Here is a 24861-nt window from a genome sequence, read left to right as displayed (position 1 = left end):
GGCAGGATGGGAATTGCTGGTTTTGAAATAATAAAGGTGGAAAAGTTGGTGCAAAATTGAGACATTATCATCAATTTAAAAATGACAGGATAGCTGGGAGGACCTGCAGAAGAAGTGACTGTTAAGTGTGTAAACATGGCAGGCCTTTGGTTGATCAGTAGAAAGAGATGAGGGTGCTCTGAGAACAATGTCTGCTGCTAATAACAGCAGAGAAGCTTGGGAAAATGTGTGTATGAGATCCCTGGATTTGATAGGGATGTGGTAAGAACACTTTAATGAATTCTGCTTCCCTTGATTTGAGAGAAATCTGACAGGTGAGTCAGGCCTGTTTCGTGGCTGAATATCAAATGCTGGCAGTAAGATGTTAAGAATGTTAGAAAGGGTATTTGCTCTCTCCCTGTGACTAATAGGAGATATTTATTAAGCCAAAGAACTTTACATCACAGGTTACAACTGGGTTACGTTTTCTGACTGAACAGGAGTCTGTGATTATTCAGGGTTGTGTCCTAAAGGTCTTGGACAGGAAGGAAAATGTGTAAAGGTGACATGGCAGTGTGCATGGCAGATATGTCATGTTAAAGAGTTACTGGGCACTTGTGTTCTCATCTGTGGAATCAACTACAAAGTTTAATTTTTGCCATTTTATTTTCCTGCCTTAGATGAAGGCATGCAGGGAACCACATGCAGTGAAAAATGGCCAGGCAGATTTGGGTGCATGAAAGAAGCAGCTCTGTCTTGGTGAAGTTGTCCAAACCTATGACTGGAAAGGCTGAGAGTGGCCTCCAAAAATGTAAAAAAACCCCTGAGAATATGTCAAGTGATTAAGATTTATTTTGCTGAAGAAAAATGTTTTGGTCTATTAGAAAGTTATTTTAAGTCTGAAAAAGCAAACCTTAGAAACAAGCAAGAGTGAGGTATGGAAGGACTTTTGCTAAGGATCAATTATGAATGCTTTTTGTTTTGCAACAAGGACAAGATGCTGGTTCTGCAGCTTTAAGACTTGGGCTGTGATTTTAGTGCTCTGAGTCAAGTTCATGCTCTGTAACTCTGATTTGGGCCCAGATCCATAAAGGGGCTTAGGTACTTAAAACATGATTTCACTGGGATTTGCTCCCCTAAGCTGCAGAATGCAATCTCTGGAATTTGACAAACTCCTTTATACACCCATGTTTAAACAACATTCTGCTTTATGCCCAGAACAGCTTTTGCCCCCAAGGATGGCACAGCTGCTGCTCTGCCTGCCCTGGCCTGCCCAGAGCTCAGCCAGGTGTGATGGAAGGGCTGGCAGGCAGGGATGAGGGCAAGAGGGACACGGGCAGGGGTCCGGCACCCGGGGACACGGGCAAGGCTCTGGGAGGCAGGGACACGGGCAGCGGTCCGGCACCCAGGGCAGCACCCGCTGCCCCGGTCTGGCGGCTGTCGCGGTGCGAGTGTCACGCAGCCCTGTCCCAGCTGGTGCTGAGGCCGCCTCCGAGCGCTGCCGCGGGACCGGCCGCGGACCGGCCCGGGGTAAAACCAGCCCGACAAGGGACGGTGTTTTCACCGCGCACCCGCACGAGCAGCGGCCCCGCACAGCCGCGGGCGGACACTGGCCCCGGGGAGCGCTGCGCCGTGGCGGGGGACACCGCGATTCCCTCACACGGGAGGTACAACCGGGAGCACTGCGCGTTCCCAGTGGCCCCTGGCCACAGCTCCCGCCTCGGCCTCAGCCTCGGCTCCGGCTCCGGCTCCGGCTCCGGCTCCGGCTCCGGCTCCAGCTCCAGCTCCAGCTCCAGCTCCAGCTCCAGTCGCCGCCGCTGCCGCCCCCGCGCAGGGACCCGCAGGCCGCTCCTCCCCCGTCTGGCGCGGCACGGAGGGAATCCCACGGCGGAGGGAGGGGAGGGGGCCGGGCCGGGCCCGGCCGGGGCGGGGCGGCCGCAGGAGGCCGCGTCGCCGCTATAAAAGCGGAAGCGGCGGCGAGAGCTCTGCTGCCTTGCCCGGTTCATCCCGCCTTGCCTGCACATCCCGCGGACATGGCGCTGTCTGGCGACCCCCATTTCAAGAAGCTGGTGGAGTGGCACAAGGCCAACTCCTCCAAGCTCGTCTTGCGGCAGCTCTTCGAGGCCGACAAGGATCGCTTCCAGAAGTTCAGGTGAGGCCGGGCGGCCCCATGGCTGAGCGGGGCAGCGGCCGCGGGCCCTGGGGCTGCCGCGCCCGGGCGGTGCCGCGTACGAGGCCCGGGGATCCGCAGCACCGGGGCCGCGAGGGGCGCGGTGCGGCCGGGCCCGGCGGGCAGGGCTCGCGTGGCCCCGCTCCGCTCGCTCCCCCCGCAGCCCCGAGTGGGAGCGGGGCCGGCAGGGAGCGGATGGCGCACGGCCCGGGTGCTGTGCCCGCCGCGGCGGGGCCGCGCCGGGCCGTGCGAGGCCGATGGCGGCCCGGGCACATGCGCCGGCGGGGCTGGGCCGCGGGCGGGGGGAGCTCCTCGCAGCCCACGAGGGGCGGCCGCGCCGCCTGCCCTTGACTCATCCTTGCAGCAGGGTACGTGCCGGGCAGCACAGCGCCCGCTGCGCTCGCACAGCCGCACTGTGGGGCGGCACTCGCAGCCTCTCGCACGCCGTGCTTAGTCACGATAAGCTCCGCGATAAAATCGCGAGGGGCCGTGCTTCCCCCTGAGCCCCCTCCGCCCGTACGACCCTGCCCTGAGCCGGGCAGCGGGGGGTGCTGAGGGGGTTTAGCCCGCCCTTGCTCGCGCGATCGCTGCTGCAGCGAGTGCCTTGCAGCGCAGAGAGGAGGAAGTAACAAGTGGAGGCATCGTGATAACGCCTTCATCTTGTAAAGTGGGACACGTATTTTCTGTTTGCTAGAGACCGTGCTGGGAAGGCACGTGTGTGGTTACGTTGTTGTGCTACAGCAGCAGTCGGAAAAGTCTAATGTTATGAGATGAATCCCAGATTTGAGTTTTAAAGTGAGCCTGAGTAATAGAGATAAACTGACTTCCATTCTAGAGTGTTGTGATAAGACTTGTTGCGTTCATCAAGCTTTTCATTGCTGTCCTGCATAAAGGGGGTATTTTCCCCTTTTGAGCTCATTAGAAAATTCTTACATTGTATTTAAAGATTGTATATGAAGTCCTGCATATCATATATATGTGAGATAAAATATCATTTGAATCGATGGAAAAATTATGTTAAATTTTTTGAGTACTGAACCATTTTAACAGGACTTTTTATGTTTTTAAGAAATTAATCAGTAATATCTTATTAAATCTGGTAGATCCTTACTAATGGACTTGGTTCCCATTGCAAGTTTTCCTTATCTCCTGTATTTTTTGGTGAAATGGTCTTTACTGAGGTTATTTATTTCAAATAGCTCCTCGAATTCATGTCCTTTTGTGCTGCCCCATAAGTAAACAGTTGGAGTGTCTTCAGTTTGCTTCATCTATGTTAATAATTTGTTTTAATTATTTCAGTCCTGTTTCCTGCAAAGCCATCTCATTGTAGTCCAGGAGAACTTCCTCATAGCAAAGTACAGTTGCAGAGCTGATAGCTTCACTGGTACTCTTACCAGTGCTGGCTGCTCTGAGCCAGATCAGCAGGAGGATTATAGTTAATATCTGTTGAAAATTGTAGTCTGGAGGTTTGGCCACGTGGTCCTGTGTAGTTTTCAACTTCCCTCACATGAAATTAAGATTTATGAACATCTTTAGTTCTGCTAGATATTGTTGTAAAATTATTGGCTTCCTTCCTTTAGAAGGAAAAGAGAAACTCTACCCAGGTGAAAGTGCTTCCTGATACTGGTTCTGGAGGAATTTCAGACTGGTGAATAGTTTTTAATCTGAGTATTTTATATCTGGACACAAGTGTCTATTTAATATTATTGGAAGAACCTTATACTTACTGACTGCATCCTCTCAAATATATATACAAAAGATCCTTTCTTCCTTTTTGACTTTTTTTTTTTCCTAGTTCAGAATTTGTATGTGCTGTTTTCCTGGTAAGGAGTGTAGCCACACCTGTAAGAGATCTTTGCCTTTTTTGCCACCCAAGGTGGTAAGGTAAGGCCTGATAGGAGAGGAATTCTTATCAACATGGGTTGTTCACTGGAAACTGCTGGTTTTGAAAGGGTTAGAAGAGATGATGCAGCCATCATAATACTCAGCAGGTAAGAGATGTCTGGGTGCTGATAAAGGTACCCCTGGTGCAGATACCAAGTGTTAGAATGACACTCCTGCTGCTTAGCTTGTTCATTGTCAAGGATAAGAGTAATTGGAAAGTAAGTGTAAATGGAAAATGAGGTGGGAGATGAAATCATTGAGATGCTGCAGGTTAAGGGCTGCATCACTTCCAGGTGGCTGTGGCCTACGTGACAAGGCTCTTGTCCCCCACAAGCAGCACTGCCATGAGCTTCTGCATTGCAGAGTGAGTACTTGGGCAGAGCACAGCTCAGCTGCAGGGCTTGGGGCTTCTGTTTTAACAGAGGGGGATGGATCCCTTGCTATAAGGGCTTAACACAGGATTACATTGTACACTGTATGCTCCACCTTGTGTGTGGGAAGTTAAATCTGTTAGCCATTACTTGATTTGGATTTGCCTGGACAGTCTTGGGTAGCACATTTCTGCAGTTTCTTCAAATGAGCAGTGGCTTGAATCCAGCCATAATTTCATGAGATATTGTCTTCTAGGTATAGTGAGGTTGATTTTCATTCATATATATAAGTAATGAATTGTAGGTGGAAGACACTTCAAGTAAATATGAAATCCTTTTCTTTATGGAGTAGAACACTGCGAGAGGCTATCAACTGCAGTTTAATTTAGAAGGAGAATTTCCAGAGTTCTGCTTCTCTAAACTGAAGAAGTGTTAGTATGCTGAGGGTCTTGCTGTATCTTTAGTGAAATGTGTTCAAGTCTGAGATGTCTTTAAATAAATTGCATCAAATATTGAAGACTTGTTCTTTTTTTTTCTTCTGTGCTGTATCTGAGTAACAGTTGTGGTAGGTGAGCCAATCCAGTCCTTCCACTAGGTAGCCATATTCCAGGGATCCTGGTGCTGGGTGGTCAGGGTTTCAGGATTACTGCTGGCAGCCTGCTGAGGAGAATGGTGGTTAACAGCACTGATACTGCTTTTCCTTACTTGTCTGTGTTCTCACTTATTAAAGAAACATGGTTCTAAGACTGTGCTTGAGGACACCTTCCTTTCCTTATTCACACTTATACTTTAAGACCATAAGAAGGATGTTACTGTTAATGAACAGTTAATGAAGCTAACAGTAAGTGAAACCACTGAAATGTTAAGGCCTTGCTGGTTATTACTGTTATTGTGAGTTCAGCTCCATTCTTCCTTTGAGTCTTGCCTGCCCTGTCACATTATGTATGAATAGCAATTAATGCTGTGGTGTGTCCCTGTGAAGTCTCTGGCATGTGTGGTGGCTAAAATAACAGAGCATGTTTCTCTGCTCAGGTTTTGAGAAAGAAGCAGCAGGAGAAACAATGAGCAGGGCAGAAACACTGAGAATTAGATGGCTGCAGTTTCCTGTTGGGGGTATGTGTGGAGCACTTTACAGGGAGAGTAAGATGTGCTTTTATTAAAGGCTGACTTAAAGAATTCACCTCTTTAGTTAGAGTAATTCTGTAGATTCAGTTGGAAATTATTGCAAAGAAGAAATTGGTAAAACAATATTGTAAAGGACTAGAGGAACTACAGAACCTATCACAGACACAAGGATAGTAAATGCAAATGAGCTCACTTGGTTTCTGCTGGGCTGCCACTGCTGTGTTTCCTCTCAGATGTGAACCTACAAGTGCCTGTATTTTGACTGTTAGGCTGTAGCTTGCAGATCGTTTGTTAAATAATTTGGAGACCTCCACTGAATCAATGAGGACTATGAGACTAAACCATGCACAAATGGGGTTTAATTCTGCATAGTAGTTGGCAATATTTCTGTTCATGATGCTGTATAGATTTTTAATTAGGCTAGTTCAAGACTCTGTGTGAAAGAATGACAGGACCTGTAGGAAGACAGTTTAATTTTCCAGCAGCAGAAGAATGTGAAAAGCTCTTTACTGATAATACATTAGGAAAAAGCTGATTATTGCTAGAGAATGCTGGTGGAAACAATATGTGATTGTCCAACTGTGCATCAAATATACTTAATTGTGTTTGGGTTTTCACAAGCAGAAAGTGGACACTGTAATTCAGATTGTGAAAAACATGGTTTTCGAAAAAAAAACAGCAATCATTTTTTGAAACTTTTTGGGCAAATTGGTCACTGTTCTTTACTAACTTAGTCTAATTGGGGTTCCCATTATTTCTGTAATCTATAGCAGGGTTACCATTGTCTGCCTTAAAACAGTCACCCCTCAGGAATGTACAATTAAACAACCTGTTGGTTTTGACAGCTTGACCCTGAATACTGACCATGGGGATATCTTACTGGATTACTCCAAGAACCTTGTTACAGAAGAAGTGATGAAAATGCTGATTGAACTGGTAACTATTTAAAATCTTGCATTAATAAACAAAATAACTTTTACCTGCCACTCACTATTCTAGCACTGTTTTTAAACACTAGGTAACATATACGTTAAAAGGCATCTGTTTACTAGTCTTGGTAAGATTCAAATTCTTGCATTGTCATCTAGCCCTGAGTTACAAAGCTGTTTTTCAATGCATATCTGCATTGAAAAAGGAAAATAATATTCTCCTTGAAAAAGGAAAACAGTTTTTTTTTAACCTAAAATCTAGTGGGTCTTTCAATCTGTCATAATTTTTGTTTCCCTGTCTTGTGTTAAATGTTCATACTCTTTAATGTAGCTGGACCTTTGTAATTCGTGTGGACTTCCACTATTTTAAGAGGAATCTATATTTACCTTTCTCAGGCAAAGTCAAGGGGTGTGGAAAGTGCCAGAGAGCGCATGTTTAGTGGAGAGAAGATCAACTTCACTGAGGTAAGGCTATTTCTGTCCATGGTTCTTTCCACTTTAGTGGTGCCTATTATGGATGTTTATGCATCTGTGTAAGCAAAGTCTGAAAAAACTTACTTTAAATACTTTTTTGAAATCCAGAGTGGTTGTAATGTTTGCTGCACTACTTCAAGAGAAAATTTTATGGCTCTTACTAAAAATACCTCCTTCCTTCAGGACATCTTATTTTAGAGATTTTGGTGGGGTTTTTTTCCCCTCTTCCCTGTTTTGTGGAGTGGAAGATGAGTTAGACCTTGCAAAGGACATGGAGCAGAGTATTGCATTCCAGGTATCCCTTACATGCTTTTGCCTAGTGTTAGTGTTCATAAAGCTTAGTAAACTGCCTAAAGGGTGTGAAGGGAGGATTGTCTAAGACCTTCTCTCTTGGACTGTGATGCTGCTTGTCTTTCAGTACTGTTAACAGTTGAGACTATAAACAGTCTTGGGAAATTAGCCATGTATTTCAGTAAGAGGATGAGTACCTTCCTCCTTTTGTAAATATGAAGGTTCCTAGTTATGGTTAAATCTTTACTAAAACATAGAAAGCCAACTGTACTTTTTCTGATATTAAAAACAGGATGAAAACTGGGAACTCTACAGTGCAGTGGGTTTAATTAGTCTGCCTTAAAAATTAAAGCTACTTAGTATGTTTGAGACAAATCCAGAGAAACCAGTAGTTCCTTTGACTTGGCTATTGACTGGTTTAGCTATTGCACAAGCTGTTTGCTTAAACTAACTCAGCAGTTGGACATTGTATTGTTTGTGAATGATTCATGTTTGTGAAAAGGCACAGACAAAAACAAATACAGTTTCACTGGAGAAGTGGTTCCTGCTCCTTCTGTACTAATGCCTTCAATTTGCAGATGTAGCTACTGAAAAAAGAAAGCAGAGAAAGAGGGTGAGGAGTCTTAAATCTGTCTGGAGGGTTGCGTTGTCTCATACTGCCTTTCACTAGCCGCATGTAACACAAATTATTACAGGGTTAGCCCATCTCTGACTGTATTATGGAGTTGTTCTTCAATTGTGTATTGAGAGCAGGTGTAGCAGTTGAAGTGTCAGAAGGGTGCAATTTGCACAGAAAGCACCTAAACACAATATCAAACTCTGTGTTTGGCTTCTGCTGCTAGCTCCCTCTTTTCCTACTGTCTCGATACCACTTCATGTATCATCAAAGTCTAGAAACACCTCTTTTCTTATCAGGCTGTTTCTCAGTTACTTCCTTCCAATTCAGAAGTGGGGTTTGCCTAATTTTTGTTTGTATAGAATATCAGATCAGGTTGGTTTGGCTCTGGAGTAGGTGCATGTGGACAATGTCAAGCTGCCAGATGTTAAGCAGGATGCTGTCAAACAGCATGAATAAACCTAAAGCAGTAAGACATGAGGGAGCTTCTTGATGGCAAGAACTGACTCGTCCACTACTCTTGATCTGCTTTAGAACATTCTTTGGGTATTTGTCTGAAGTATTTTAGACTTGTCTGTATTTGGTGCTGCAGGCATTGGCTGCATGATGTGTGGTTATGTGGAAGTTCTTTACAGTGCACCCATGTGTGTCACTGCCAGGTGTTTGTCTCAGACAAGTTAAAACTTGGAGCTTGATATGGTGCAAAGAGCATTACAAAGTAACTCATCTGACCACTCATCATGGGGACAGTCTGTATAACCTGCATGGTGTTCAGAGAATACTTCTGCTTAACCATCGAGATCAGGTGATCAGGTCAAGTATGCCTCCTCTTAATTAGACAAAGCATCCTTCCAGCCTGATAGTGAGCAGTACTTACCAAATACCATTCCATGGCTGAGTGCTGCAAAAAAAAATTCTCTGTTCATCCCAAATTTGAGTGGGTATACTTCAATTAGCAAGAGGTTTTTTATATTCCAAGTCAGTAACCACAAACTCAATGATTTTTGAATTAGCATTTGGTATTTAAATCATAACTTGACAGTTCATATTGTCTGTGTTGTCTTTGTCTCACAGTGCCTCTCATTGTGGTACAGCAGACTAATTTTTTAATTTGTTCATTAGTATTGACTAATTCCTTCATTCTGGATTAAAACTGTTAAGCTCTTAAACAGCTGAACCACAGGGCAGATTTTGGTACTTTGACTTATGTGCAGCTGTAGAGAAGTAACATAAATCATGCATGCTAAGAGATTTTTTCTTCTAGCACAACTGCTACATATATTTGGTGTGCAAGTGTTCAGACAGCATTTAATTGTAGGCAGTGGATAGAGGGATGTGGCTATTGTATCCTTTGTTGTCAAATGTTTAAATTATTTCTCTTCCTATATTAAATGGAGTACTCAGGATAATTGAGAAGATGCCTGAGAAAATAACTTCAGCTGCTTGTTGTAATTGATTTTTTTAGTGTTGTCATCAATAAGAAACAATTTCATTCTTGTATACCTAAAGCATGCCAAAATAAAGATCACTGGGTCATGAGTATTGCTGGATTCTGAACCTCAAGCTCTAAATGCTTTTAAAGGGATTTTGAGCCTTTTTTTCCCAAGTAGACTATGACTTTGCATATTGTGCTGTTGTAAGCTCCCTCCACGGAGTTGAAGTGAGAGGGTGATTGAGGTAGCCACTGATGCTTGTATGCACACACACTGAAAATACTGCTCTACTAATTCCAGTTAATCTGAAGGGTTTTTTAATCTTGATGACTGTACTGCCTTGTGGATGAGGCATCTGAGGCCCTGGGGTGTAACTTGGAAAGAGCCTCATCTTGGTTTTTTTCCCCTTGTTTCAGAACCGAGCTGTGCTTCACATTGCTCTGAGAAATCGCTCCAATGTGCCAATCCTTGTGGATGGGAAGGATGTTGTTCCAGAAGTAAACAAAGTGTTGGACAAAATGAAACACTTCTGTCAGGTATAGTACCAGCACAGCTTATTTTTTATGTATTTGTTTTATACCCACCAGGTTCTTGCATGTGGATTGTGAAGCATTGATTGTAGATTGGTTCACGTGAATTATTGTGTCCTTCTTTGAGGTTTACAATAGTTCTGGCTCAAGCATGGAGTTGGAGCTGGTTTTATTGATTCACTTTTCTCTCCCTGTTTCCAGTTGGGTTTTTCTTTAATGGGCTTCCTAGATTTTACTCCTTCAGCAGTAATCTTGTGTGTACTTTGGAAGTCTTGTAAATCATTAAGTACCATTCAGATATTACTTTATTTCTTGCTAATTTCTCAGCTAATTGCCTGCACCAGGTAGAAACTGCCTCTTCATGTTTGTGTAAAGTCAGGAGGGAGGTAGAAGTTCCCAGCTCTATTGCAATTTGATTATGCTCTACTTAAATAGTTTAAGGGTCTTCCGGTTTTAGGTCAAATTACTTTGATTCTATTCTGTTTGCAGAATACCCCCCTGGGTAGTTTTAATGCATTTTAAACAAGGCTGTGAGGACCTGGACCTGCTTGGTTGCTGTTGTGAGTCTTAGCCAGGTGGTAGTGCCCTGTTTCACTGCCAACTCATACTTCTATCCTATGCAGAATGAGCTTGCATTCTGTTCTGTTCTTAATGATAAATGCCAAAACCACAATAACTGACACCAGTTGGTGTGGATTTGGTACTTCATTCATATGCTGTGAGAGTTGAATGGCCATGAAAATTCTGTGGTGTCTGGCACTGTAGAATTTCTAGCTGATTAAGTTTTTGGTAGTGCAAAACAAGAGTTTTCACTGGTGCCATCCTCTTGTTTGCTCTATGATTTCAATTATCAGAACCTGTGAACATCACTTTCATGCAGATGTATCTTCTGTGCAAAATAAAAATAATGTTAAGCAGTTTCTTTAAAAATATTAACAAAGATGCTGGTTTCAGTTGACTTAGCAGATGGGATTTTAAGACTGTGGCAATATCTATGGGGTGCAGGAATGCTGTTAGTAAAAGTGGATTTTCTGTTTGGAAAAATGGAAAGTTTAAACATTTGTAGCAAAGGAGAGCAAGTATCAGCATAACTAAGTGCTGTGTAGAAAAATTGCTTTAGAATTGGGGAATGTACTTGGAAGTATTCATGATACCAGAAAGATTGCTTTTGTGATTGGAACAGATTGAATGCATAGGTGGTAGATGATGGACAAAATTCAATGTAGAGTTTTAGTTAATGATTGGAATTTTGTTTTGGGACTTTCAGTTCCAAAACAGTGATGTTTAAAGAACAGGAATAGAGCAGGAACTTAGACCATGTGCTGTTAAGGTGCAACCCAGAAATAAATCCTAATGCAAAGCATACTTGCAAGAGAGAAGCTTTGAGGATGTTTCATTTGCCACTAAATCTCTTATCTCTGTGGCTTTATTCATACTGTCTTCCAGTTTAGTTAGTGAAGCTCTTTCTAATTAAAGGCACTTAAAAAACAGCTTCAGGTTTGAATATTTGTTGCACATAGTTTAATGCCCAAGATTTTATCATTTTTGGATAGCTTATCTCTTGCCTTAGCAAACGCTGTAAATGCTACAGCAGTTCACACAGTAGGGGGAGAGTTTTAACTTCATTAAATGTTCCATGTTGCAGTGTGTTTTTACTTCTATCTTAGACATAACACAATGTCTAGCTAGGAAGGTAACTCTAAATGTAGGCCTTAAAGTCTAGAGGCTTGAAAGCTGTCTTTGGCAACATTCTACAACAATACCTGAAATCAAAGCCTGTTTCCTGGTCTTGGGTTAGCATCAGTAGCTTTAGTGTAAGTATAAAATAGTAATTGTGTCTTTTGTTTTGTTTTGCTGGGTTTTTTTTTTGCCACAGAGGGTCCGTAGTGGTGAATGGAAAGGCTACACTGGAAAGGCAATCACTGATGTGGTCAATATTGGCATTGGTGGCTCTGACTTGGTAAGCCCCTGACTTCTATACACCCTGCCCATCTTTGTGTACATTCTTACAGTGAGGATAAAATCTAATTGTGGCTTCTATCCAGGGCCCTCTGATGGTAACTGAAGCCCTGAAACCGTATTCCAAGGGAGGCCCTCGTGTCTGGTTTGTATCCAACATTGATGGTACTCATATAGCCAAAACCCTGGCTGAACTCAAACCAGACACTACTCTCTTCATCATTGCATCAAAGGTATGTCTGATACAAGCACTGCCTTGGCTTGCTCTGCTGATAAAGAGTCTTTGCTCAGAAGAGAGGGCTGTCCACAGGAATAGCTAGATCAGGGACATGCAGTGTGGATTATTTCTAAACAGGCCTGTTGTGATTCTTTCTAAACTTGCAGTACAAGGTTGTGTTGCTGCTGAAATACTTGGGGATCTGTAAGTCAAATGCTGAGAATTACTTAACATAAATAAGATGCATGAACAATTTCATGTTGTCTGGGGTTTATTTCTCAGTCAATGCAAGTTTTAGCTTTATTCACAAAAGTTTATTTTACTGAATTTCTCTGTAGGTGGAATGTAGGATCCAATGTAATTATTTCTTTGAAATTCTGGATATTATTTCATTCCTAAAGGACTTTTGATCCTTTATTTCAAAGTACAGGTTACTTGTTAAATATTCTGGTTTTTTGCATTAATGAATTGCATGTACTTTAAGAATCTCCATTTTACAGGGTAGTCACAATACCTTCACCTAAATAACTTAAATGTTGAGTTGCTTGAGCACTATAAATGCTAAGCTGCTTTACTTAAAGAGGTAAAGATAGCCTGCTGGTACTTCATGAGATGACACCTATTTCTGACTACAGACTGCATAGCTGCCTTTAAGTCTTGCCTTGCTAAGCACTGACTCTGTAAGCAATAATTGCCAGCAGCCCTCTCCCTCTGAGGAATGCCTCTGTCTGAGCAGAGCAAAGAGGTGGAGACAAACTTCATGGTTACGTAACTTGGCTTGCCTTGGTTTGTAAAGCACAGTAGAACCTTTCTGCTGCTGGAGACAATCTGCAGCAAATGAACATGTGTGCAGTGCTGGCTGTGCTCTGCACGGTGCTCATTATCTTATCCTGGCACTGCTGCAGCTGAGCAACAACTTATGGAGTAATAATGAAACTGCACAAAGTAATACTAATGGTCACTTGGAATAATTGAGTCCAGGGATCACGGTTCAAAGGCTTAGAAAACTGCCAGATTGAAAAAGTAACACTTGAGTTTGTTTGCCAGACTGTAGTTAGCTAATTGGATATATTTGGAAGAGGATGAATGGCATTTTTTTCTTTCCATAACAGGCTTATGTTTCATAATGAAGTATTTCTGGAGATGGATGAGAGTAGGATGAATCTAGTGTTCACCCTTAAAGCTAAATTTTGATGGCTGAGTAAATCAGAATGGTTGTAGATACTTGCAAAACTGCATGACTGAACTTCTGTGCACACTTCATAAAGCAGGAAAATGTTTTCCTCTAATCAGCAAAAGAAAAATTATAACAAGAGTCTTGGCAGAAATGAGTGCTCTTCCATGAAAAAGTAGGAATAGAAGAACAATAGAACAGTACAGCTGGGTTATCCTGTTTAAATGTTCAATCAATTTGTTTTCAGTGGAACAGTAAAACTTTAATTTTTTAGTAAAAGACTAAAGTTAGTAAAAGACTAAAGTAGAAGACTTTAGTCTCAAGGTTTTGCAAAACAGTTTGGGGAATGGGAAAGCAGGAGGAGATGGGGAATAATACTTCCTAGTTTAAAACTAGATGGGTAAATCTAGCAATAGCAGTGTTTACTGGATTCATAAGCTTGCTTTTTTCTGTAATCTGGCAGCAGCTGTGTGTTATGAACACGTAGAATCCACTCTGCTCCGGTTATGTGAACATGTGATGCTTTAGTAACCTGAAGTTGTTTCCATGCTAAGAACACTGTTTTACTTATTTGCTTGTTTTCCACTGTGCAGACCTTCACCACGCAGGAAACCATCACTAATGCAGAAACAGCCAAAGAGTGGTTCCTGCGTGCTGCTAATGATGTAAGTCTGAGATGTGTAGCTTGAGTAACAGAATGCAGCAGTTTTTGTTGCGCAATTTCTTCCTGGTCATTCTGTGTGCTTTGGAGCAGAGCCAGTAACAGCCCAAACAAAAGCTTAGCAAATGATGTACTTAGATCATTTCAGTGCTTTGGTAATGATAAGACTATTTTGTCCAATCAAAGTGATAACCCACTAGTTCTTCATTATAAATGGTTCTCATGCATTGTTCCTCCAAATCTTTCCTGTTAAGTAATAGAGTGTAGTGTTTGCCTTAGAGCTAATCAATAATTTGGTAAAACTACTAGTAATGAAAAAAAAAGACTAGTGCATGTGGCACTACCTTTAAATTATTGCCAAATCTTTAAAAACTAGAAATGAAGCTATGGTTGGAGCAATACACTGACATTTCTATGGCAGATGGTTGTGCTATGAATAGAAACCTTGTATTTGGCTCATTCCTCTCCTATTTCAAGCTCTTAAAGGAAAAAAGCAGATACTGCCTGTTCAGGTAATTAAGATGGTCTGTGACCTGTTCCTGTTAGGGTAGCTGTACTTAGTTTGAAAGCTGGGCTTTGAAATTCCTCCTTAGACTACTGTTCACACAACTCATCTTTATCAGAACACCTTCTGAAAGACTGAAGTCTGACTTTGGAGCTTGGCATTTGTCATTAATTCCAGTTGTCTTGGTTTTTTGCCCCTGGCTGGAAGGGTGGTGGGTGTACATTGAGCTCCATCTGCTCCAGGGCTTGGCGTGGTGGTGGTGTCCAGGATGGTAACACACTGAAGGAGAGGATGTGCCCTCTCTAGAGGGATTGCTGCTGGAGGGGTTGATGGGAATATCAGCAGAATGTTCTCTTTGGTTGTGCTGCCAAATCCCATACTGAATGTGAATAAGATGACTTCAAATTAATAACAACTGATAGTACAACAGCATTTTGTTTAAATGGTAGCAGATCAGCTTTATAACCAGAAATTAAAATAGTCAACATTCTAGATCTAACTATGTGTTTATTTTTATTAAGCCTTCAGCTGTGGCCAAGCATTTTGTTGCCTTGTCTACCAATGCTGTAAGTATAGTCAATCTAGTTAATTTTTCCTGTGTACCTTTTAAGGCAACCTTACCTTAAAATCTAGCAAGGAAGTCTATCCTTTAAGATGCTTGAATACCAAATTTTAGCATTCCTCTTGAACGGAAGCGTTTTTTCCTTCTCAAAGTAACTGAAACGCTTCTAGAGTATTGAGCTATACTAAGACTGGACTTTGATTATAGATGTGTGCTTCTTCTGCTAGAGTTCTAAATTTGAAATCAAGAGCTCTTGTGTTTGAAATGACTTGTTATTAATGAGTTTTACCTCTAATTGCTTAAGTTGTGTGTGAATGCAGTTACATAAGGAAATGTTATTCTGAACTCCAGGTACGAGCTGAAATCATGCAGGCACTTTGAAAAATGCTTATGTTAAGCACACTGTGATCTGGTGCTTCATGCAAAAGTGTGAAGTAGAGAGATTGTCAGTAATTAAAAGAACACTGCAGTCATTGACAGGGTGTCAGGGACTGACATTTTGGTTCTGGTAAGTGTAAACTGAGTGTCAGTCCAGCTTTAACTATATTGCCACTTAGATTCATCAGAAGATGAATGTATGTCATTGATTTTTAATAGTAGCGATAGTTATTTCTGGAAATGAAAATGTAATTTTTGTGATGGATGCAATGCATTTTTAAAAATGGATGTAGTTGTAGGATTGTTTATTTTATAGATATCAAACTTGTATTTGCTTGCTTGGTGTAAAGCTTTTTATGACTGTTGGTTTTACTGATGGTGTTTTTTCATCTTTATTTTAGCCTAAAGTTAAAGACTTCGGAATTGACCCAGAGAACATGTTTGAGTTTTGGGATGTAAGTAAATGTCTGATATTGTGGTAGATGTTAACCGTTAGCTTTTTCTGAAGTAAGAAAGAGGATTCCAGCTAGATGTCTTAAAACTGCAAAAGCGGTTTCTAAAGCAGCAACTCCTAAACTATAGGAGTTGTATTCAGTGCACTGGAATACCTGAAAACCCCTAACTAAAGGCAAATTGAGAACTCTTACCCATTCTGTTAAAATCTTCCACTCAAAGGTCTGAAGAGCAGTCTTCCATGTTCGTGGCTGTCTAATCAGCTGTTTAGTAACAGGAGATAGTCTTGGCTTATTGCTCTATGCAAGTGGTTATTATAAGCTGTGACATTTGCCTGTTGGTGTCTATGGTATATAACCTAGGCCTGGTAAAGGTCAGACATCAGAAATGGGAGCCTGATCGGAGATTTTGTGGCAGATGCATATTTTAAGTATACTGCCCTTAGTCTTGGTCCTTATACTTAATTAGAAACAGGTTGGTATGTCTCATTGACTAATTGCCTGACAAATGAGCTGCTGTTCAGAAGTTACTTGCAATGTTACCTTTCCCAAGTGTCAGAATTTTGCTGAAGCAGGCTTTCCCTGTATGGGAGTGATATTATGAAAGTAGTTATGTAAGCTACAAACTCAGGATTTGGAAGTGAACTGGAATCAAGCTATTTACTTGAGATGTTATAAAAATTGGACAAGTAGGGTAACTTCAGACTCTTAAAAAAGGCATTCATTAGGGTGCACTGTAAAGTGCAGGTCCCCCTGACTATGCCAAATATATATCGTGAACTGTCACCAGAAAGAGTATTGATTTTGCTGGGAACAGTCTAAACACATACTGCTGTTTTCTCATAGTTTGAATGTCAAAGCCTTGCACTTCTCTATCTCAGCCATCTCTTGTTTGCAGTGGGTTGGTGGTCGCTACTCCCTGTGGTCTGCCATTGGTCTCTCCATTGCCCTACATATTGGTAGGTATTCCTGGGATGTCTCCATGCCAAGAATTGCTCTGTTTGCTTCAGGAATGTAACTATGGAGTGCATTAACATTAGTGGATTGTGAATCAGATTTGGGGCAAATACTGTTTACCTGCCTGCTCTGAGTGGTTGGATGTGGGTGCTGAAAAATTATCTGGAATGTAATGGAAATGTTGGTGTTTTAGTACTGCAAATACAGCTTTGGAAATTACCCCATACTTGGGGACAAACAGTCAAATTGAATTGCTTTAGTCACATAGCCAAAAGTGCCTGATTTATGTAAAGCTGTGTCAGTGTTGAAAATCAGACCTTACGTCTGACACTGCTAAACTTGAAGTAAGGTATTTAGTATCTTTAAGTACACACACACTAACACCAAAGTCCTGTCTCTGGTTCTGCATATGAGCTCTGTTTAGCTCATTGTTAACTATGTCCTTCTGCTATTAATTCCTTTTGTTTTCAGTACTTTGTCTAGGCTATAGCGCCTGATGATTGCATTTGTTCCCTCATCGCTGCTTTCAGTTGTTTAAAGTCTGAAACTATAATGTCATTTATTTTTCTAGGCAAAAGTTAGAATTCCCTTAGACTGGGGTTAGAAGAATAACATTGGGTTTGGTGTTTTTTGGAATTATATGAATAGGAGTTTTCATGTGTAGAAAAACCTATTATAAGAGCAAAATAAACAAGTCAGGCACTTGCTGTTTCATCTGCAATAAACTGTTCATTGGTGCTGTCAGACAGATTTGGTGCTGACTGCTGACATGCCAGCCTATCTCCACTTCTTCCTCTTAGAACCTCTCAACTCCCACAGCTGGCCTCTGACCATAGGTAGAGCTGCTGCTTCAAGTCCAAACACTTCACCTTCCAATTGCTGTGTATGAATCAGGATTTCTGGTTTTTTCGAGAAAGACTAGCCTTAGTGAAACTATTCATTTGGGAAAGTGAATAGAGGTTTAAATACCCTAACTACAAATTCACCTTCCAATTGCTGTGTATGAATCAGGATTTCTGGTTTTTTTTGAGAAAGACTAGCCTTAGTGAAACTGTTCATTTGGGAAAGTGAATGGAGGTTTAAATACCCTAACTACAAGCCAAGGAGAGCTCAGGTGAATTGTTAGCGAGAACAGGGAAGGAAGGGATAGCCTTTTTCTTTGAGATTATCTTATTAGAGCTGTTTCTCCTCACACGGTGCAGAAATCCCTGCTGTGCTAGCCTTGCCCTGGTTTTTTGGCAGATGTGTCTCCCACTGGCTGTTGTTAAGTATTCAAACTTGCTAAAAACTATGTGGCCTTAAAGTAGGCTCTGTATTAAAGGCCTCTGTTTTCCTTCTAGTTGATCATTCTGATCAACGAATGAGGATTTTAGGCAAAGGCTTTTGAATTATGTTTCATGAAGTTGGACTTGCTCTGAAGTCTGGGCTTTAAGCATAAGTGAATGTCTGGGTTATGGGATGCAATATCAGGTGAAGTGAAGCTTTAAACTTGATTAGTAGTTGGGAGCATTACAGCATACAAAGAATTGAAACTGTTTCACAGTTGTCTCTGTAGGAAAAACCAAGTTTGAGTTGTAATAGTAAATACAGACTGGCTTCTTTCCATTGTTAGGTTTTGACAACTTTGAGAGTCTGCTTGCAGGAGCCCACTGGATGGTGAGTGTGGGATGCCCATTTCAGATTTGTTCCTCTTTACAAGTTGTTAGTAAGGAAATGGAAGGCATGTTGATTTTTCAAGTTCAGCTCCCCATGTCCTCTTCAATGATGTAGAAATGACAGTTTGTGGTAAGCTCACACTGGATCAACGCAACAATAAAAACAATGTAGGAGTTGGGAGGGATGGCAGTTGCTTTGTCAGAAGTGTAACTTTCCTTTGTGTGGTGCAGGATAATCACTTCCACACTGCCCCCCTGGAGAAGAACGTGCCAGTTCTACTGGCCATGCTGGGGGTGTGGTACATCAACTGCTACGGCTGTGAGACCCACGCCCTGCTGCCCTATGACCAGTACATGCACCGCTTCGCCGCCTACTTCCAGCAGGTAGGGCTTGGCACAGCACAGCTTCCAGCCAAGTGCAGATGAGATTCTGCCCTGGTTCAGCATCCCCAATGCATGTGTGAGATAAAATTGCAGTCACTTACTGCATGTCATCAATTGCCTCCAGAGACTGTGCCAAGATCAACATCAGCTTATTTCCTCACTTAAAGACCTTTTCCTAATATGACTGTTATCTTGATGTCCATAAATTAATCAGCTGTACCCCTCATGCTTAGAAAATTTCTATAAACAAGCACTATTTATTGTTGTTGAAGTATGTATGGAAATTGAGTGATCCTGCCCTTTCCTTCTTTAGGGTGATATGGAGTCTAATGGCAAATACATTACCAAGAAAGGCTCTCGTGTGGACTACAGCACTGGCCCTATTGTGTGGGGAGAGCCTGGCACCAATGGGCAGCATGCTTTCTACCAGCTCATTCACCAAGGTAAGCAAACTGTTAAATACCTTGTTCTGGAGTTAAAGTCTGAATGGCTGCAGGAGTCTGCTGAGTTTGCACTTGTTCAGAGGTTGGGCTCCTATCTAACACAGCTCCCATTGCTATGGGGTTTTTAATTAGTGGCTTGTAAAAGGGTACAAGATGCAGATTTTAACTACAATAAGGAGGTCAAACAAAGCTGAAACTCCTGAGCTGTATTGTTACTTCCCCTTGCTGCAAATAATATGCTCTTCTATAAAGCTTGTAAAAATGACTGAGTCTGCCAGCAACTCTGAAAATGGGGTGAGAAGTGAAGGTTTTCTAAGACTTACCTGATGCAGAGTTACTTACCTGGCTTTTTTTACAGGAACTCGCATGATTCCCTGTGACTTCCTGATCCCAGTGCAGACCCAGCACCCCATCCGAAATGGCTTGCATCACAAGGTAAGTTCTTTGTCAGGGTGCCATATTTCTTGTGGGTCAAGGCACTGAAGCTTACTTGGTATTGCAGTATGTGATATTTCTAACCGTCCCTTTGAAACTATACACAAAAGCTCTGTCAACATTCACAACAGATTAAAAAATATCTAGATTATAATTCCAAGTTATATGTAATATGTAATGCAGTGGTATGTTTATTCTTGAAGCAACTGCAGTGACGGCTCTTGAGGCAGCTCAGCGCTGTTTCCTGTGGGCCTACTGAAGCTGCAAGGAGTTGAGCAATTAAGTGTTGTAAATTCCTTGAATTTTAAGGAATATAGTTCTTGGAGAGTTGGAAGAAGCAAATTCTCAGACCCCATGTGGCACCATCTCTGAGGAAGCTTTCAAGAATTAAATTCTAGAACAACATTTGGTGAATGTAATGGTATGGCTGGGGTGATGGCCTTCAACAAAAGGTTCATAAACCTGTCCAGTTTTTAGTTTATCATCTGACTAAGGATTTTCAATGAACTAAGATTTTTCTTAACTTCCAAGGGTGGGAACATGTTCAAGTTAACTATTTACCACATACTTCATAAAAAGCATCTTTAGTCACTGAATTTCACTCTTGTCATGATTTCAGATTACAAGTGCTATTTGCATTGTGTAATAGTAATATTTTGTCAAGTAAGACCAAATACAGGTGAAAATTTTCAAGTATGACTACAAAAGAGAAGAAAAGGCTTAATTTGACTGTAAAAAACTTAATGTCTTTGGGTAGGACAAAACCACAAATAAATTTGCAGGCTAAAATTAGATAGGGAGCAATAAATTAGAACCTTGCACTGCATTGGTAGGGATTGGTGTATGGTAAGCTGTGGGGATTTTCCTGCATACAGGTGAGTAAATACATCTTAGCTGGGTTGCCTTTGACTAATCCTTGCACCTGGCTTTCCATGAGATGGTGTAGAATGATATAAAATTATAGATTATACTGGGTGAAAGGGCTGTGTGGAGTCCTGGCTCCTCTGGTGCCGTTGGGACGCTTGCTGCCAGCTTCAGCAGGAGCAGGATTCTGCAGAACTGTCCTGGTTATCTTTGGATACATGTACTAAAGTACATGTAGTAATAGTAACTAAGTCCCCTGTCTCTCTGAGGTAAGAAGCAATAGCTAAAACTGATACATATTTTACTGCCATAGCATTAAAACTGATACATATTTCACTGCCACAGTGCTAAAACTGACTTGTAAGTCCATACTAGGTCTTGGTATGGGCTCAAGCACCAGTACCAGTATTCCAGCTATGCAAATGGTAACTTGTGTTTATTTCTCCCTGCTAGATCCTTTTGGCCAACTTCCTTGCTCAGACTGAGGCCTTGATGAAAGGGAAGACGGCTGATGAGGCTCGCAAGGAGCTGCAGGCGGCCGGGCTGAGCGGGGAGGCTCTGGAGAAGCTCCTTCCCCACAAGGTGCCTGGGGCTCAGGGGGTGCTGGGGGTGGCAGGACAGCTGGGAGGGGGTGGCACCCATGGCACCTTGGCAGGGCACTTGGAGCAGGCTGCGAGCAGCACTTTGGCTCTGAAGCCTTGGAGGCGTTCCAGAAAACATGGGCTATCTCAGCACTGCCCTGGGCCAGTGACTTTTTGGTTACTTCTTGTAGCCCTCATTGGCCAGCAATGGTGCTTGGAGACACATTTTTCCATTGTGTCTGTAAAAAAAAAAAAAAAATGGGAATGATATAATTTTATGGCTGAAGGCCTTTAAAGCTTTCAGGACTTTGTATTTGCTGCTAATGCAAGTAGTCCAGTGTGGATTCTAAAGAAGACAAAATCTGCAAGTTTCTGATGTACTTGTTACAACATAGTAGGTGACAATGTATCTCTTGTTTTGAAAGGTCTTTGAGGGAAATCGACCAACCAATTCCATCATGTTTACAAAACTCAACCCCTTCACCCTGGGAGCCATCATTGGTAAGTAAATACATTTCTCATCTGTGAATTCTAATGAAGACTTTGAGATCAAGTTTATTGATAAATCTCTTTCTGCTTATAGCCATGTATGAGCACAAGATATTTGTTCAAGGAGTTGTCTGGGACATTAACAGTTATGACCAGTGGGGGTAAGTTTCCTTGGTTTGTTTCTTGTGTACGTCTTGACAGATTCTTGAATGTGTCATGAGTTAGAGAAAAGACAATCAAAAGGGTTTTATACTTGGAGCACATGATTATGGGATAGTTATAAATGAGAACAGATTTTCTGGGCATAGGTTACCATGCTATAATGCATAATGACTTGTAGAATAGCAATTTTGGCTAAGGACCTCTGAGTTTAGAAAAATACTATGAATGTAAAAAAGATGCAGTAGTGAGGAAAACAGTCAAGAAGGCTGAACACATGCTCTGAGAATTAGGAAGGAAAATGTTTTCCCTATAGTGTGGAAAAAAGAATTATTTTGCCTCTAGATTAGTAGGCAGTTGAGTGGCATCTGATGAGCAAGATTGATTACCTCTTAATTTTCCTGTGCTGGAGAGACAACATTCCTGGCAGAGGTCTGTGTATGCAGCAGCCCTTGGTTTCATGCAGGCTGCATCTGTGACTGAGGGCTGTGCTGGAGCTCCATGTGTGCAACAGCAGCTTGGAGGAGTCTGTCACTGTGTCACTTAAAAATTTAGTCAGGAGCTAATCAGGTTTTTTCATCTGTAGTAATATGAACTGTGAACATACTGTGTGGCTTACATAGAGGGATTGGGAAATAAGATCTTTCAGGTGCAGCCTGCCTATGGTGTGAGGGGTTGTTTTGAAAAGTACACTTGCTCTACAGGTGTGACTATCAGTTTGCATTAAACTGTCTTAGTCTTTGCATTCTTTGGTGCTGTGCTGCCACATTCTATAATCAAATCAGCTGTGCTGCTGATTCTATAATCAAATATTGTAGCAGAACCTGAAAATGGCGGACTGTGCCTAGTACAAGCTGATGTCTGCTATAACCTCTGAGATCAAAATGTGGTTGGAGTAAGTACAGCTTTTACTGCCTCACATGAAATTCCAGAATGGCATCCAAAACTGGAATGTAGGGATGCTGTAGAACCAGCCTCATTTCTTGCAGCTGTTGGAATATCCTAGGTTCTTAGACAGTGGGACTGTACCTGCTGGATAGGTGCTGGGGATGTTTCCAGGCTGTAGCTCAGCTGATCATTGTTTGGGTGACAAATCGGTGTTCTGAGCACTGTCATGTTCAGCAGTGAGCAGGAGCCAGCTGGGTGCATTCTGCACTGGGGCAGGCTGCATAACGCAAGTGAATACTGAGGTGAAAAGACTCTGCTTGACTTTTAAAACAAAATGTTCTCTTAGACATCCTGTAACTTGAGCTGTCTGCTCAGCTAAGGAGCAATGAGAACTCCAGTTTTTCATGAATGGCGCTGAGTTGAATACTTCAACAGTAATTTTTGAGGGGTAAAACAGCATGTTCAGTGGGAAGTTACTTTTTACTGGCTTCTATTTTTAATATCAATGGCTTATAGTAAATACTCTTAAGTTTTTAGCACTAACATTGCTTTTTCTTTCTTCTCCTGCTTTTATAAATGCAGAGTTGAGCTTGGAAAACAACTTGCCAAGAAAATTGAGCCTGAACTGGAGTCAGATGCTCCAGTGACATCTCATGATAGCTCAACAAATGGGCTCATCAATTTCATCAAAAAACACAGAGCTTGAAATGAAATACTTAGAGGACATCGACAATCTCACCACCGAGTACCCAAATCTGTTGTAGATGTGCTTTTTTTTTAGCCACTTTTAACAAAAATAGCACTTTACAGATGTAGCTCTCTTCACTTGTTGCAGTTAATCTTGTTGCGTCAAGTGTTACAAATGAAACTAGTTTTGTGAAACCCTGAGATTGTATAGTTGCTTTCTATTTCTGTGGCTGTTCATCTGTAAAGTGCAGCTGGTATATTCCTCAATTCTTATCCCTCAACTTCCTTAAAGATGGTCACCTACTGATACTAGAAAATAAATGGTATGGTGGATGAGTAAAACTTCTTCACTCTATTTTTGAAGTGCAGCCCTAGTAACATTTGCCTCACTCACTGTGTAAGGTCCTCTGAAGCCAAGTAAGCTGACTTCTGTCATTTTGGACTGGTTCTACTGTAAGCTGGAAACTAGAATGTGTTTAAAGAATCAGACCTACAGCTGTAGGTTGTTCGGTTACATTTCATCCCTTTTGAGCAAGATACAGACTTTTTCCCCCCCCCAGTGCTACTGTGAAAATGCAAGTTTACTGATGTTTGGTAAAAGATTTCCTGCTTTGTCTGTAAACTATGTGGATAGCTATCCAAAAAGGAAGAAAAGTTCCTGAAGAGACAGTGATATCTTAACTTTTCCAAACAGTTTTCCAGAGTTTGTGAAGCAAAAGCTTGGGATCACTTGGAGGCTTGGAGAAGTAATGTTTTTGGTATCCTGCAGGGGCAATTTTTCACTGTTTAATCAGCATCACTGTCTGACGACAGCAATGAAAGAAATAGAGAAACCTGTTGTCAATAAGTTGTTTATCCTCTTTTGTTCTCTACTACTGTTAACCTCCTTGCTAGCAAACTGGCATGCTCTGGCTATTGTTCTGTAACACCTTTAATAAAGGTAAGACACAAGCATTAAAAGGAAACTTTGGTTCTCATGCCCCCAGTGGTGACTACGGTGTGAGCTGGGACCCTTTAGTGCCCATTTTTGCCGTGCGGCTTCACTGGCCGGGCGGGGTGCTGCGGCTGAGCCGCCCTGCTGCGGCACTGCCCTGCTGCTTCACCCTCCGCCTGCAGGGCTCCGGGTCCGACCGAGGGAGCAATATTTCCACACGAAGCATGGTCACGAAAAGAGAACCCGCTAGAGGGAAGCATCCTGTTCTCACCGGCGGCTGTAACGCTCTCCGCCTGCCGTACTCGGGTCTCGGCGCCGCTCTCTCCTCGCCCGCTGGCTCCCTGCGCGGCCGGGCCGGGCCCGCCCCGCTCCTGAGGGGCCATGGCCGCGCGCGGGGCGCCCCCTGCCGGCGCGGCCCCCAGGGCTCAGCCCGCCGTTCCGCCGCCGTGAGGGCCCCGCGGGGATCGGCCCCGCCACCGCCCGCCCCGCCACCCGCGGGCTCTCTGCGCCAGGGGCTGCTCGGGGCCGGAGCGCCACAGGGCTGGGGGCAAACGGCATGAAAGCCGTAAAGAGGCTTTAAAAAGAGCTAGTTTTCTCTGCACTGCTTGAGGAGGCCACGCGTGCAGGGGAGGTTCTGTGGCTGTGTTTTGAAGACGAGATGGTATAAAACCCACA

General features: G+C 42.6%; 1 protein-coding gene across 1 annotated transcript; it reads left to right on the top strand.

The window, feature by feature from the left end:
• Positions 1-1892: 1892 nt before the first annotated feature.
• On the top strand, positions 1893-24217 carry GPI (glucose-6-phosphate isomerase). The gene is made up of 18 exons (XM_041490553.1): positions 1893-2131; positions 6375-6465; positions 6855-6923; positions 9689-9808; positions 11679-11762; positions 11848-11994; positions 13746-13817; positions 14840-14884; positions 15660-15713; positions 16609-16669; positions 18280-18323; positions 18554-18706; positions 19020-19149; positions 19508-19584; positions 20902-21030; positions 21455-21530; positions 21613-21679; positions 23148-24217. The coding sequence occupies exons 1-18, from the start codon at positions 2013-2015 to the stop codon at positions 23269-23271; spliced, it is 1662 nt and encodes a 553-aa protein (XP_041346487.1). The 5' UTR covers positions 1893-2012; the 3' UTR covers positions 23272-24217.
• The last annotated feature ends 644 nt before the right edge of the window (positions 24218-24861 follow it).

This window comes from Pyrgilauda ruficollis, unplaced genomic scaffold (assembly GCF_017590135.1).
Source record: "Pyrgilauda ruficollis isolate IOZ18807 unplaced genomic scaffold, ASM1759013v1 scaffold124, whole genome shotgun sequence".
Taxonomy (NCBI): Eukaryota; Metazoa; Chordata; class Aves; order Passeriformes; family Passeridae; genus Pyrgilauda; species Pyrgilauda ruficollis.
Note: the sequence above shows the minus strand (reverse complement) of the source record. Positions and strands in the feature narration are given on the sequence as shown.

Bases quoted from the DNA above. Each gene is read 5' to 3' on its own strand.
- GPI (XM_041490553.1), top strand. From the start codon at position 2,013: ATGGCGCTGTCTGGCGACCCCCATTTCAAGAAGCTGGTGGAGTGGCAC. The intron at 11,763-11,847 runs GTAAGCCCCTGA...GCTTCTATCCAG, and splicing joins GCATTGGTGGCTCTGACTTG to GGCCCTCTGATGGTAACTGA. The intron at 21,531-21,612 runs GTAAGTAAATAC...TTCTGCTTATAG, and splicing joins CACCCTGGGAGCCATCATTG to CCATGTATGAGCACAAGATA.